The 13,659-nt window shown below is 35.9% G+C and overlaps 1 protein-coding gene across 1 annotated transcript in view; it reads right to left on the minus strand.

The window, feature by feature from the left end:
• LMBRD1 (LMBR1 domain containing 1) overlaps positions 1–13,659 on the minus strand; it is a 65,223-nt gene that overhangs the window by 16,785 nt on the left and 34,779 nt on the right. Inside the window, exons 8-11 of the mRNA XM_015819746.1 lie at positions 6,427–6,552; positions 5,719–5,871; positions 3,229–3,293; positions 865–967 (exon numbers count right to left, since the gene is read on the minus strand). Coding sequence (XP_015675232.1) covers positions 865–967; positions 3,229–3,293; positions 5,719–5,871; positions 6,427–6,552 — 447 coding nt within the window. The remainder of the gene's footprint in view (positions 1–864; positions 968–3,228; positions 3,294–5,718; positions 5,872–6,426; positions 6,553–13,659) is intronic.

A 13,659-nucleotide genomic window follows, 5' to 3' on the forward strand; every position in this document is an offset into this window, starting at 1 on the left:
TTAAAGCCACAGCAAACTACTTCGCCAGAGATTCAGCTTTTGTCCGTCACAGAGGTCCAAATGGCCACCACCTCCCTTTTATAGCCTGTGGGGTGTGGTCCAGTGACTCAGCTTAATCTCTGGCACGTCTCCTTTTCTGCTGCGCACGCTTGTCGCTCCTACGCTGGCGTGGATCCAGCCACAACTTCTCTTCCTCACTCTCCGAAACAACTGGCTCCTGGCCAATCTCAGAAACACCTGGCTCCTGGTCAAGCTCTTCTCCGTCGGGAGACACCGGAGGCATTGCCAGAGAGGAGGGTCCTGGAGAGGGAGGCCTGGCCATCTCCTCTCCTTCATGTTCGGAGCCTTCTTCGTCCAATAAGAGGGGCTCACAAGACGGAGCCACAACACAGTCAGAGTTTATGTGTCCTCTCAAAACCTCTTCTGCCCTCAATACTCATTTAGTTTATGGAAGGTGGGATAGCAATAATAGGACCCCAAGTGAATGGTGTGGGATCAAGAGATTCCCTGCTCCAAAACACGGATAAATAGCAACCTAATTTCAGGTCACAAATAGATTTAAAACTGTTTGCATGCTAAAAAAAGAAAACCCATAGTGGCAGGATACAATCCAGCTAGAACAATTTAGTTTATTATATATAATTTATGATATTCTCAATCAATAATAATTTGAGTAGTTTTCAAAAGATAACTGATTTGTCAAAGATGTACATACTATTTCATGTATATTATTATATTATTATTAACTCATTATTTAATATTGAACTTATTTATTTTTAAAAGTCTTTCATTTTATTAGCATTAAAGTCCTTAACATTCCGTAGAAGTGCATTAGGAATTTTCCTGTACTGAGCTTTTACTTACTGTCTGTAGAACAGGTAACAGCATATTCAATGGGTTGGTCAAATTAGTTCCCAGGATTATAAATCCAGAACCTATACCAGTAGAATGAAGTGCTTTATCCAAACTGTAAGAATTTAAGACATACATTGTTATTGCTTGATTTTTTAAAAAAAACCCCACTACATTTAAGTACATTTTCTGTATAAAGTACTTAAAAGTAAAAAGATACACACTGACATCAACATTTTAGAAATTATCTTATAACATTTGATAGTGACAATGATTAAGAACGTAGCATTTTCTATTTTAAATTATGCACAGATGAGGATTGGTACTTGTATACATCTTCTAAGCAACTTATATATTCAGAAAATGTACCATTTTATTATAGAAAGTTCAGGAGATCCATGAAGTAGACACTAATCTGATAATTATCACGCATATTTCCATTAATATGAACTGTTGTATTGTTAAAGTTCTCCAGGCTTGGTTTTGGGGTTGCTAACATTTCATTACTCCACTAGGAAATACCATTGTAATGTACAGGAGTTTTGGAAAAGGGCAGATTCCCTGCCAACCAAAACCCTCTTTCCAAAACTTCTGAACTGATGTCGTTACTAAGTAGGGCAATGAAACGTCACACTATACTACACATATTTGCTATAATAGCAATAAAATGAATTCCCTGTTAGTACAGAATTTTATGAAAACCTTTTGCAAAGCCAGAAATATATATCTGGGTTTTTTATTTTTAAATTCTATGTATTATATGCCTTTTTTTAATAACCACTTTTCTACGTGCAAAATATTATGCATTGCAATTCACACTCCTCCACTAACATCCTATATATTTTTGCACATTATGTTGCAGACATCTGTTTTTTAACATCCTGGTATTTATACATGTTCACAGTGCCAACAACTCAGGAATAGTCTAGAACACTAGAGAATAGTCTAAAACACTAGAGATAAGAGAGACATATACAGACTTTGTTTGTTTCTTTGTTTTAGGTTGCTCACGTTTCATCCCACCCTTTCATTTTAATATATATGAAACAGGGATGCCCAAACTTTTTATAAGTATGCCTTCAAGTCAATCTTGACTCCTGACAACTGTCTGGAGAAGTCCAGGCAGTTTTCCTGGCAAGATTATTTTTCCCTTGCCTTCTCCCTAGGGGTAAGAGTGAATGACTGGCCCAAAGTCACCCAGCGCTCATTTTGTACCTAAATGGCTCTTATGCAAAACATACAGATTTGAAAATGGAATGTTCCAGAGAATTCCGTAGTATTCCAACCACTCTCCATTCATAAACTCTTATAGGCTGTAGCTTTTCAGGGTTGTTCAGCTATATCCAGAATAAATCTTGTAAATTTTAAGTAGTTTGAAGTTTCTCTAAAGGAAGCAAGTCTACCTGGGGGACGGGTCAACCCAGAATACTTCAAGCCACTTATGGTCTGCAGGATTTAGTTTTAGAAACTGGCAAAACACTACCAAAATAGAATAGTCCAGAATGAGAATGTTTCATTCCTATGATTTAAATAGGAGCTACAACAAATATTCCTTCAACAAATGTTGACAACAAACAAACAAATAAAGAAATAATGGTGATTATATTATCTTTATCAAGTCCCGTGTTTAAGCCATATAGTGTTTATTGTAAAAGCAACAAGATAATTGTAAATATTAGTTCACAGACCGATAAGGACGATTTCTAAATAGCTACTTGAATACTTCTCCATTATCTGTGAAATCTACTTCCCCAGCAGTTCATCAGAGAGCCATTAAAAAGAAACTAAGAAATTTATTGGGAAATAAATTGGTTCTAAATTGAAAATAGCTACTTGCTGAGATTTCTGTACCCATATCCCTTTCATCTCACGAAATCTTGTTAAAGCAGTGAGAGAGAATCTTATCTGGAAGAAATACTTTCAGTCTGAAGCAAAACAACAACAGCAACAACCTTGCACCAAGGAGGACATTAAGCTTTTTCTTTGCGTGTTTATTTGAATGTATAAGGATTTGAGAATATATTGAAATATGCTGTGCACACTGGTCATCCACTTTACTTTCTGTAATATTCACATGCTCAGATAGAAAGGTCTGAAGAACTGTTTGCTTAAAGGTGAATAGAACAGCCTTGCAGTCAATTCTTCTTTTATTATGCAAACAGCTGATTTACATTCAAGTAAACATCCAAAGGTATTTTCAGTCTTCTGTGCTAAACAAGAGAATGGTGGGTACATGGCCCCTTTCTGGTCACTTTCAAGCTCACAGGTTTCTGGTGAATACCTGTAAGGACATTCATATCAAGTATTGGCCTGAGTCTGCCTGAATGATTTTCAGCAGATACATTTTAAAATGTGAAGCACATGTTATATACTTACTTCGACAGGAAGAGAGAAATAGTGAACAGCAGGGCCACAAGTATAAAAAATACTCCCCATACAATCTAAAACATAAGTAAGAAAAATAGTTTAGCACATTCTCAACAATGTACAGTTTGTTCTGCTATTATTTAATAAGATAAATATGAGAAATTTGAAAGCGGGGCGTTTTCTCTCATAATTAAAAACGCAGCAGCTACAGTATTTCCAAAGCCTCTGCTAATAATATCAGAAACTACTCTGAATTCTGCAACGCATATTTGCTCATGTAAATCAAAACAAGAAAATCAGAAATATTATCTTTATAGAGAGCCAAGATTACAGTTGGAAATCAAGTGATATGTTAACCTGAATTCTTCAATTCATTTTCCCAAAAAAGAATTTTGTCCAGATATAGGACAAATTAATTTGTTCAGCTGATCATTTAAGGAAAGATCTGCTGAAATGATAATGTACGTTTAAATCTTTCTAAAAAGTAGAGAAAACAATTAAAGCACATATTTATGTATTTTTATTGATACACTAGCATGTGTAAACCATCTAGTCCATGAAGACTTAGACAACAGATAAAATACATGTTCATATGAGGGCCACTTTCACAAATGAGAAAAATTATTTTAGAGATAATTTCGGCCTAGCGAACCTTCATTTTTTTTTTTTTTAAAGTAAGTCTTCTTTAAATAATTAGAGCAGTAAGACCAGAGTTCAGTGCAATGCTGAAGTCTTAATGTATCTGTATAATCTGCAAGAGAGAATTATCTAAATTTAAATGATTTGGAATAATGTATTATTGTGTCATATGATACTACTTGTGTTTTAGTATTTTTGATTTAAAAGTAGATTCGATTTTATGATTCTCATTGTTCACAACAATGCTAAGCCTATTTAAATACCGTACCTTGTTTACATTATAGCTGCTGCAACTATAAGATTACTGCTCGTTACCTACTGGTACACGATTACACCATTATTTACAAATACTTGATTCAAAATCTTGACTCGGATCTTTATACTAAATAAATGTAAGAGGCCTTAACAAGTGCAGAGTGCTCAGCAAGTTTCCACAAATCTTTGGAAAGATGGACATTTGATCTGTGTATTGCAAAGCAGTCTTCACACGCTACATATAACTCTCACTACAAAGAAATCGTATCTTTATATCTTTCACTACAAAGCAATTATTTTTATGACAAAACAAGACTTTTTTGGTGGAAATTTAGTCCTATATGAGAGTTGAACTTTGCTATCAAACATGCCTATTACAAAGTAATGGTGTATTTTCAGCATCATTTGGGTGCAATTCTTTTTATGGAAAAGTAAAATCCCTAGTGTCTTAGCTTTTTATTTCTACATTCTGTTGGTATCTTTCCTTTTCCCACATTCATACCCTGATGGTTTTCTAACACTAAATTGAATTTGTTGCTTATTTGTTCATCCTGCAAATCTGTTCACACATTTCTCCTCTTGTCTACCCGTTTTACACTGATCCATTATTTGTCCAATTGTAACAGTAACTTAAACCATAAATCTCTCTCCAATTTCAAAGTTAGTCTGTGCGCTTGCTAAATAGAATCTGACCCCATGGCACCATGCAACTGTATGAGACTCTACTCCCAGCATATTTAATGGGAGCCATGGTTCCAAGTAAATCAAGAAACAAGAGAAGAATCAATCTGATGCATGCTCTCATTTAATGCACTGTATTAGAGTTCCCCCATTCTCTACATCTCGATTTTAGCTACAGTTCTGAATCATGGTATATTTTAACAATAAAGACATGGAGATATAGCAAAAGGTTATCTATTTATATTGTATGTGTACTGATGGGGGGGGAATGCAATTTTGCAAATTTTACACAGTTGCCCAAATTTGAGTTAGCAGAGGCTATCTCTAGATCTGTCTTCTAAATAATTGTATCAGGGCTATGCACAACATCTCAATGAATTATTGCCTGGAGCAATAAGGCTCCCTCCCTGCTTCTAAGCAGCAACTCAGAGGCAGAGCATTCCAGCCTGGCAAGCTCATAGATGCCCAGCTAGCATCCAATCTCTTTTGCAGTTGTTTATGTAAACATTTATGTTTACAGAACAGGCAGTGTTCACATTTATGAAACAAGATAGCTGGGATTAAACCTAAGGGACTGTACTCCCCAGCAGCATTTTCAAATCATTATTACTTTCTTAGCATAGCCATTTATTTTCCCACTCTCTTTTCTTTCAAAACATATTGTTGATTAATTTTATGCAGTGGAAAAAGATATTGCTTGCTGACACATCACACTCCAAAAGTATGTTTGGGCATGAGGTCTAAGCAATAGAGTTTTATTTTTTTTAAAAAAAGAAAAACCCTCAAAAACAACGGTTTTGCTTTGTCTCATGTTGTAGAGCCAGTAAAGCCATTCTGATCTTCTGAGTAGAGTCTGTCTCTAATAATATGAGCATTTTATGGTAAGATGAAAGTTTTCCTATAATACAAAATGAGGGTCTTTACTTTTAGGGGCCTCATGGCACCACAGAACTTTGTCCAGCAGCTTTTCTCAATGTATTCCAGACGCCGTCCTCTTTTGCGAAGGCTTCTTAGTTTGTCTTCAAATTGTTGCAGCATTTGCCTGTCTCGATTTGATACAGGCCGGCCATCTCTGCACTAGTAAGGAGAATCGTGCAACATTTGTATATCACTATTACAATCTTTTTGTTTAATCCCAATCATTACTTGTGGAAAATGAGTTCTAATTTCATTCCAGTGTATTTTTTAAAAATCTTTTTAAAAACTAAGAACTCGTTTCTAAAGGGATTGGCTTTCCAATTCAACAGTACTATAAATGAAATATTACACCAAAATTTGAGAATTTCATCTCTTTTAATACAAACTTCATTTAAATAAACAAAAACTCATGGAATAAACAGAATACAAATTAATAATAAAGAACTATATATACTAGAGCAATAACTTTTAATAGTTCTTAGAGTTATCAGCAAATAAAATACTTTACTGAGCTACTAAAATGTGAATGAATGCAAATGAAATCCTGCATTAATACCTATTGTATTTTGAAATAATGAGATAAAATCTTATTTTAACATACATTGCATTTTTCAGGTGTCCAAATTCCAAACTAATAATGAGTGAAATGTAAGTGATTTTAGAAAAAGTGCAGAACTAAAGTCCGAAAAGTAATGTTTTAAAATAGCACCAAACCTTTGATTTAATTCTTTGAATATTTTGCTCAACATCTTCAATATCTTCAGTGTTCTCCAAGCGTTCATAACTAGCATTTCTTGTACCTTTTATAAGATTTAGAGGCAAAGCAGACATTCCATAAGCCTAGAGAAAAATGAAACAGAGCATTAACTGAACCAACATTTCTGATTGTCTTAATTAGTACAAAATCAATATTTTAATTCTAGCATCAAAATGTTCAGTCATATTCTTTTATGACAATTTTACCAAATATTCACAAAACATAAAGACAGTTTCTGAACCAATCTCTCCTTACCAGAAAGAAGAGTAAAGTACAGGACACAGAATTCACCCAAAATAATGGCAAAAACTGGATGGATGGATGGATGGATGGATGGATGGATGGATGGATGGATGGCCGGATGGATGGATGATAGATAGATAGATAGATAGATAGATAGATAGATAGATAGATAGATAGATAGATAGATAGATAGATAGATAGATAGATAGATAAAATGCCACATGGGGAATACTGCATCCAGAAAGACTGGGGTGACATGATACCAGTGTCCCAATATCTCAGGGGTTGCCACAAAGAAGAGCTATTCTCCAAAGTACCTGAAGGCAGGACAAGAAACAATGGATGGAAACTAATCAAAGAGAGAAGCAACCTAGAACTAAGGAGAAATTTCCTGACAGTTAGAACAATTAACCAATGGAACAACTTGCCTCCAGACATTGTGAATGCTCCAACACTGGAAGTTTTAAGAGATTGGACAACCATTTGTCTGAAATGGTATAGGGTTTCCTGCCTGAGCAGGGGATTGGACTAGAAGAACTGCAAGATCCCTTCCAACTCTGTTATTCTATTCTATTCTATTCTATTCTATTCTATTCTATTCTATTCTATTCTATTCTATTCTATTCTATTCTAACTTAATAAGAAGAGAGAAAATTAAATAAAGTTTTATTGGTCCACAATAAGACAGTTATTTGGAATTTCTATGCCCAGATTAAGATTGCATGCTTGTTTTTTTAAAGACCGTTGAAGGAAGGAATATAGCAACAAAGTTCCTATAAACACAGGAGAACACAACCGTAATTAATCTATAACTAAGATTCAAGGAATCAAAGTAAAAAAATATAATACTAGATTTTTATTGCACGTTACCAAATCTGGAAAAAAGTAATAAAGTTAGAAAATAATCCCAGGAGCTTCATCTTTATTGATTATGTGTCATCCAATCATCTTCGATTCCTAACAATCACATGTATAGATTTTCTCCAAGATGAACTATCCCTAACCTCTTTCAGGTCTCCCAATGGTGCACTCATCGCCACTACAATTGAGTCCATTCATTTTGCTGCTGGTTGTCTTCTTTTTCTCTTTCTTTCCATCTTTTCCAACATTCGAGACTTTTGCAGAGAGCTGGGTCTTTACATACTGTGCCAGATTATTTGAGCCTAGTCATTTATGCCTTGAATAAAAATTCTGGATTAATTTGTTTAATAATCCATTGCATTGTTTTCTTGACTGTCCATGGTATTCTCAGAAGTCTCCTCTAATACCAAAGTTCAAAAGCATCACTACTCTTCCTGTCTTGCTTCTTTAAAACCCAACTTTTGCTTCCACAGAGTGTCACAGGGAATATCATGGCTTGCACATTTCTCACTTTTGTAGGTACAGATACATCAGGGCAGAATATCTTTTCAAAGGTCTTCATGCATGCTCTACTGAGTACTACTCTATTCTTTTTTTCTTTTTTTTTAAACAAGTTTTATTAATTTTCCATTTTTACACTGCTTCAGGTATTAAGGAAGCAACATGGTGGTTGGGTAATTCATAGTCCAATAACAAGTTTCTCCATACATATGTCAATTTACATCATCAAAAATTTTCTTTCTATTTCCCTTAGTTATTATACCACATTTAAATTAAATACATTGCTAGTTATAACTCGATCATTTAAAACATTTATCAATCACTTTTGACTTATATATCTTCAGATCTTGTTTTTAATTTTTATCTGATTTCAATTACAGTATTCCAGCTAGCTTACTGTCCATAGTATTTAGGTTTCGGATAGCCCACGGTTCCCTTAATTCATTACAAAATAGTTATCATATCTAAAATACACTTATTATTTATTCAAATAAATTCTTAGTTTATTTCACAATCATATTCTACTTCTCATTCTAATATCATCACTTAGTAATAAAATAACCTTTGTCCTCTGAATCCATCTTCTATATTATAATTCAAAACTATTATTCTAGTAACTAATTTATTTCCCTTATAGGTCCAAATCCTGAATATTAAATCAATTAATGTCTTTTAAAATCTCCTTAGCCCATTAAGTGAGATTTTATGCTCTTCCATTAAAGGTCACATAAAGAAAACCATTTTTTAAATCTAACTCTGGCCTTCCTTTTGTGCCAAACGGGCTTCCATAGCAGAGCCTTTAAATCCTCGGGTGGATCTCCCTTCATTCCTGTATATGTCACTTGAATCAAGGGAGACCATCCAATTATCAACTTGTCAAGGAAGCTAGTCCCTTCATAGTCATTAGATTGTTGTCCTGATAGTTTGAGTCTCCATATTTGGCTTAGTATATTTGTCGTGAGTTCAGGCTGGTCTTCTTCTTCTTCTGGTTTCAGCTGGTTTAGGTACAAAGTCATATTCAGTGTTATAGTTGTTATTTGGTCATCTGGATTATTTGAATTCTCACTATACTGTGTATGTAAGTCTTCAGCACCTTCTGTCTTAGTATTGTTTTCTTCAGTTTCTGTTGCTGTTGAAATTGCAGATTTATTAGATGAAATCAAGGTTTGGGTATCAGAGTTCTGAGTAGATTGTAGCTGTTATTCTTTAAGGTTCACTTTAGTGTTAATTCCTTCTTCTTCTGTTGCCTTTTGAGTTGTAAGTTCATCTGCTGAGGTCTGGGCTGCGTTTTGTAGCTTTAAGGTGGCGCGTATATCTTTCTGTCTGGAATTCATTAGCCCAGTAGCCTCTAAGATTTTTTCAAGTATAAGTTTGAACTTAAACTGTGGGTGGTATTCCTCCATTTCTGTGGTATTTACAGATAGTCCTTTAGTGGAGGCTATTTTTAATGAAAATCAGAAAATATCCGCCACCACTATAGAAAATTGTTTTCACCACCCAGCTGTTTCAAGTTCTTATCTTTTTTAATAATGTCAAGGACAAATTTTAGTCTCACAAGTCTCCCAGTCAAAAAAAAATTTCACTTGCTGTACCAAGTTTCACCACAAGATGTCCCCAGTAACATGTAAAGTTAAGCTTTTATCCGGTTTAAAAAGGAGGAAAAAATGTTCTTTTTTTTTTCAGCTTAGCAAATAGGTAAAATGATAAGTCTCTATAAGAATAAAGAACCTTTTGGGAGCCCAGGTATCCAGAAATTACAAGTCCAAATATTTAGTTGTTTAGTTTAGGGTTTTTTCCCCTTAGCTTTATATTCCCAGAGTAGGCAGGAGCGGCAGAATTGAGGAGAGAAAAAGATATTTCCAAAGGCTTTTACAGGAAAGTAGTTGGGAAGCAGGAAAGGTAAGGTAAGGTCTCACCCAATTCCTCCATGTTGCTTTCGTCGTGCTTAGTAGTGCTTTTGGCTGGAATGGCTTGATGTTCAGCCATGTTAATGGCCAATTTTTTCTTCATCGGCCCAAAGGAGCTGCCTCGGTTCCAGCGGAAGGGCTGCTGCCCTTCTGCAAGCAATCGAGGGTCCTCCTCAGCGGTGGTCGCCCCTCCAGGGCGACTTTTGACCCTTTCCAGGGTCTTCCGGCGGAGAGAAACCGGACGGCGGAGATAGCAGTCTCTCTGAACATCCACCGGCGCCGCGATCGCAGACCGGAAGCCTGTGCTAGTCTGTTCTTTACATTTTTGATTATCCAAGTAACATCAGCAGCCCATCAAAAGGAAAAATATTTTAACCTATCAAAAGCAGCACTGTGGGAGACAATGCAGGCCAAAAATAGGCAAGGAATTGGTAAGAGAACACCTATCCACTTTGGGTAAATTCAGTTCTCTGGGACCAGATGGTTTACATTCCAAAATACTGAAGAAGCTGGCAGATGTGCTCTCGGAACCATTGAATGAAATCTTTCAGAGCTCTTGGAGCACGGACGAACTGACATGGTTCTAATCTTCAAAAAAAGGAAAAAAGTGGATTGAGGAAACCACAGACAAATCAGCTTGACATCAATACCTGGGAATATCCTGAAAAAAGCAGTGAATTTGTGAGCACCTAGAAAGGATTTTCTAAAATTGATGAAGCATATATTGACTGCTTTTGGGTATTCTTTGGCTTTTTCAATTATCCAGCATGCATTGGGAATGTCTCATGTTCCTCAGCCTTTTCTAAACCCAAGTTGAACATCTGACATCCCTTTTCTATATAGAGCGCTAAACTGTGCTGGATAATCCTAAACATAATTTTGCTAGCATGTGAAATTAAGAATACTGTACAATGGTTTGCACACTTTATTAAATCTCCTTTGATACTGCTCTGTAGATTGACTTATTCCAATTGGCTGGCTACTATGTCATTCTTCAGATTTGCTGACATAGCTTAGAGCCTTGAGTGATTCTGTTGCTTGCCATATTTCAATGGGTATTCCATCAGTTCCTGTAGTCTTCAACTTGGTAATAATTGGAGTGCTGATGTAACTTCATCTTCTAGTACTAATGATTCTTGTTAAGTAAAGAATATCTTCTAAGGTATCTTAGATCCTTCTCTCTCACTCACACACACACTCACACACACACATTATTGAAAGTATCTCTTGTAGTCAAAAAATATTGCCCCTCAAAATAAAAAAGATTAAAAACAGCAATCACGGCACACAACAGCAATATTCATAAAAAGCCTCAGAAAATAATGTAATTTTGATTTGGCAGTTAAGCTCAGTAATCAGAGTGTCAGGCAATCCTCTTTAGAGAGTTTGTTCCATAGCCAAAGCACTATCACACAGAAGATGCAATATCATATTAACACAGGGAAAGCTTTTGGAGGCAAAAATACCAAGAGAAGATAACCCTTTAATGAAATTAACAAACACTGAAGAAAGAGAACTATTAGCAATTCTGCAAAATCAGTCTTTGCACCAATAAAATATAATAAGAATAGATATGGGAGATGATATAACATTTCTAAAATAAAAACATAGGAAGTGATTATTTAGAGATAAAGATAAAAACTACAGAAGTGACTGCGATTAAGTGACAAATGAAAGTTGGTTATGCCAAGAAAGCCTAACAATTAAATGATAGAAAAACACCAGAAACAAAGAAAGTACACCTAAAGCCTATACACCTTAGTGAAAAACAGAACTGGGGGAGGGAAGCCTGCAACAGTTACTAAAATAAACCAAACCTAGAACAAATAAACAAACCTTGAATGTATATTAACAGAAAAACCCCTCAAAATAAGCACAATCCAATTTTAAAATGTTTTGGAATTCACAATACTATAACCAGTGGTTCTCAATCTGTTGTCTGTGGATCTGTGGGGGGGGGGCGTGATGTTATCACAAGGGGTCCACGAAGGCTTGAAAAAAATGTTATGATTTAAATCTTAAGTCTTGGGAGTCCTTGGCCATGATCCATGGCCACAAACGGTATTTAAAAGGGTCCGTGGTGAAGAAAAGTTGAGAACAAATGCTGTAACCATTTACTCAATGCTTTGCAGAAACTTTCAATTTATTTACTTGAAATAAGAGTGAGCTAATTTAAAAGCACCTCTGGAATACACAGTCAGCAATATATTCTATCCTATTCCCACCATACTGTTTTCTAGATTCCAGCTCAGAGTCCATTTCTGCAGCCAATTGTAATAGCCCCTTCGGATCCCTGTTCAGAGGAGGAGGAGGGATCAGAACTGTCCAATGGGGATGGCACATCTCCCTTGGAATGTTTAGAGAGGCCAGGGGCTGAGGACAATGCTTTCCCAGGCCCCTCAGGCATTGGGGGAGGTGATCAACCAGACGGAGAGCACTTCAGACAGGCAGTGGTGCTGTTTGGCAGCAGATCCCCTCTGATGAGGAACAGCTGCCTCCCCCACTCGATCCAACAGCACGGAGAGTAGAGCGGAGGCAAGCTCAAAGGAGGTCTGCAAGGCTGCTTGGGAAAAGGTCACCCCTGCCCCTCTTCACAAGCAATACCTGGAGTGGGTTGACATAAGCAGAAGCTGGGGGAGATTGTCTTTGTCAAGAACAATTGCTTGCTTTGGCATACATTCCCCTGGCTTTGGAAAGACTAAAAAGGGCTCCTAAGAGACAACACTTTACTTGAAATAATCTTGCTACCTATAATTGCCCACTAGTGGGTAATAAATGGAATAGATACAGTTTTTGTGAACAGCAATAGCACTTAGACTTATATACTGTTTTACAGTGCTTTATAGCCCTCTCTAAGCTGTTTACAAAGTCAGCATATTGCCCCCTCAATAAGCTGCGTCCTAATTTTACCGACCTCGGAAGGCTGGAAGGCTGAGTCAATCTTGAGCCAATCAGAATCGAACTCCTGGAGTGAGCAGTGAGTTAAGCTGCAGTACTGCATTCTAACCACTGTACCACTAGGGCTCTTCATAAAATAAAACTCCAGTTATGTTTAATTTGGAGAAATTGTGTCAGTTTTTTGTAAACGCACTGACAGGTTTTACTCAAAGTTATACATCTCAAATATTTTTAGTACTTAATAGAAAGACAATTAAGTTTCTACATGGATAACAGTTATATTATCAATAAAGATAACCCATAAAACTGAAATCTTAGTAATTTTCAAGTCCTGAAATAGAATGATAACAACTTTCATGAAGAATAATGGGAAAATGTATTGCTTAAATAATCTGTAAATTGCCCAAAGTTATTGGGAGCTGGGCAATGTATAAATTTAAATAATAACAACAATAATGCTTTGTTTCTACGGTATTCAGTATTATTGCCAATTAGACTTTAGAAGCTATGAAAATCATCCTTTCCAATGGGAAGTGAAAGTTTGAAGTGGAGATCTTATGGAATATACTCCTACAGATGCAATTAGCTCTCACCTAATTTAGGAAAGCCCTCAAACTATTTTATTTTGGAGGCCTTTGGCATAGAGTGATTACAAGCATCTCTCTTTTTTGCTTTTCTTATATATCATTCTTATTCTACAAATAGTCCTTGACTTATGACCACAACTGAGCCAGGAATTTTGGACATAAGTCATTCCGGTTGTTAAGCAGATCACTATGT

The sequence above is a fragment of the Protobothrops mucrosquamatus genome, unplaced genomic scaffold (assembly GCF_001527695.2).
Source record: "Protobothrops mucrosquamatus isolate PMUCROS unplaced genomic scaffold, P.Mucros_1.0 scaffold973, whole genome shotgun sequence".
Taxonomy (NCBI): Eukaryota; Metazoa; Chordata; class Lepidosauria; order Squamata; family Viperidae; genus Protobothrops; species Protobothrops mucrosquamatus.